The sequence below is a fragment of the Trichinella spiralis genome, assembly GCF_000181795.1.
Source record: "Trichinella spiralis strain ISS 195 chromosome Unknown Scfld6002, whole genome shotgun sequence".
In the NCBI taxonomy this organism is placed as follows: domain Eukaryota; kingdom Metazoa; phylum Nematoda; class Enoplea; order Trichinellida; family Trichinellidae; genus Trichinella; species Trichinella spiralis.
The window spans coordinates 1-1,892 of NW_003532941.1; the positions used below are offsets into that span (position 1 = coordinate 1).

General features: G+C 28.9%; 1 protein-coding gene across 1 annotated transcript; it reads left to right on the plus strand.

The window, feature by feature from the left end:
- Positions 1-448: 448 nt before the first annotated feature.
- Tsp_15212 (putative CMP-sialic acid transporter) lies at positions 449-1,591 on the plus strand (the record flags this gene model as incomplete). Its single annotated transcript, XM_003366442.1, has 6 exons — positions 449-548; positions 680-702; positions 743-919; positions 1,076-1,107; positions 1,166-1,309; positions 1,468-1,591. Coding segments are annotated over 6 exons (600 nt in total), but the record flags the coding sequence as incomplete, so codon positions are not given.
- Positions 1,592-1,892: the final 301 nt, after the last annotated feature.

The following is a 1,892-nucleotide window of genomic DNA, read 5'->3' on the forward strand; positions in this document are numbered from 1 at the left end:
GCTGCTACTTATGTGGTAAGTTTTTATTCATTTATGTAGAATGATGTTATGTTATTTTGTTTTACTTTGCTTATTTAAATGCAGTAACTGGACATTTCATCGATGTTGAATGTCTTTGAGTATTACTTGTATTAAATTACGAATGCAATTATTTATAACTTTATCTGTTTGCTCTAATTTAATTTCAGAGTATACATAATTTATTTTTCTAAGAAAACATTTTATTTAGCATTCATTCATGTATACATGTATCAAAAAAGAAAAAAAATGTCTGTGATAATTTTGATTAAGACTATGAAATTCGTTTCCGAAATAGTGATAAAAGTATTAATTTAATTTTTAAAATCATCTGCGATGCTATTCTTAAATTTTAAATTTATTTTCGAAAGCAAAAAAATGCAGCTTGCAGTAATTAAGTTTGTATTTTGCTTAATAATTTATGACTTAGAAATGCATGAAGTATGTTGATTTTAGCTGTATTAATGAAGGCCCATATCGATTGATGTCGAATAACAAGTACAAAATGTCAAGGTTAAAGAAGTTTTCTGGTAAAACTTCAGTATTTTTAAATAATATTCAAATCAATAATAATAAAAGCCGACTGCTATTTGGCATCTTAAATTAATTTTTTAAAATTGATAATTACAATTAAAAATTAAATGAGTATTAAAAATGACAGAATGGCATTGTGTTGGACGGATGGTTTTGATGATACAATTGAAAAATTTTTTGTTTTTTTCAGGTGATGACGCAGTTTAAAGTTGTAACAACAGCAATTTTTATGGTCTTGCTTTTGGGTCGGTCTTTTTCCTGCAGACGTTGGATTGCCATTTGCTTAGTATCAGTAGGCGTGTCAATGGCTTATTTGGGTACTGTTAATGGAAAAGTGGAAAATTATAACCAAGCAATTCCAATAGTGGTTGATAAAAATGCTCCTAACCAGAGTTTGCTCATTGGTCTTTCTGTAGTGACGATTAATTGTTTTCTTGCTGGTTTTGCTGGTAATCCTTTCCTTTTTATGTTCAATCTTATTTTAATTTTTTTATAAAATTATAATTATCCATAGAGTATTTAGAGATTCTTATGTGTTGATATATATATTCAACAGTAACTCTTGTTATTCAATAAATGTTCAAAAATTTATAATTTATGTGTTTATTGTGAGGTTATGCTCAAAAATATCACGTGTCTCGCTTTGGATTCGAAATATGCAGCTGTATACATGTGGGCTGATTAACGCTGCTATTGCATGCTGGCTTACTCAAAGCAATGAAATCAAAACTTTTGGCTTTTTTCACGGATATAACGCGTTGATTTTTTTAATCGCAGGTATTCACTGACATTGACAATTAACATGTAATCGAAAGTTTGATTATATCCGTGTTTTAATATAAAATTCTTTATTTTAAATATAGAACTGTTTTAATCATATTGTATTTTAAAATTGTAAAGCGAAGTTTATTTTAGGTCTTCAAAGTGCTCGCGGCTTGTACGTATCGATGGTAATGAAATATCTGGACAATCTAACGAAAAGTTGAGCAGCTGCCTATTCAATTATAAAAGTGTCAATGTAATTCGTAGTGATTCGTGAAGGATCTGTTAGTCAGAATTAATGTCTTGGCGCATTTGTAGTAAGAACGGCTAGTGTTTCGTTCAGCAGTGATTGTGATTGAATCGTAGAAGTTTATAGAAGTATTTTAAGTCATTAACTTATATTGTGAATATGTTAAAGAAAAAATAAATGTGTTGATAAAGCGCTGAAATTCTGGTGCATTAAATTAGCTAATTTCATTTGGTGGCAATTATTCAAGATTTATCTGAAATCTTACTTTTCTCTGATTGAGACTAAAGCATTTATATTATTGCTGGTGGCTTCTCTGTGCACAGATTTT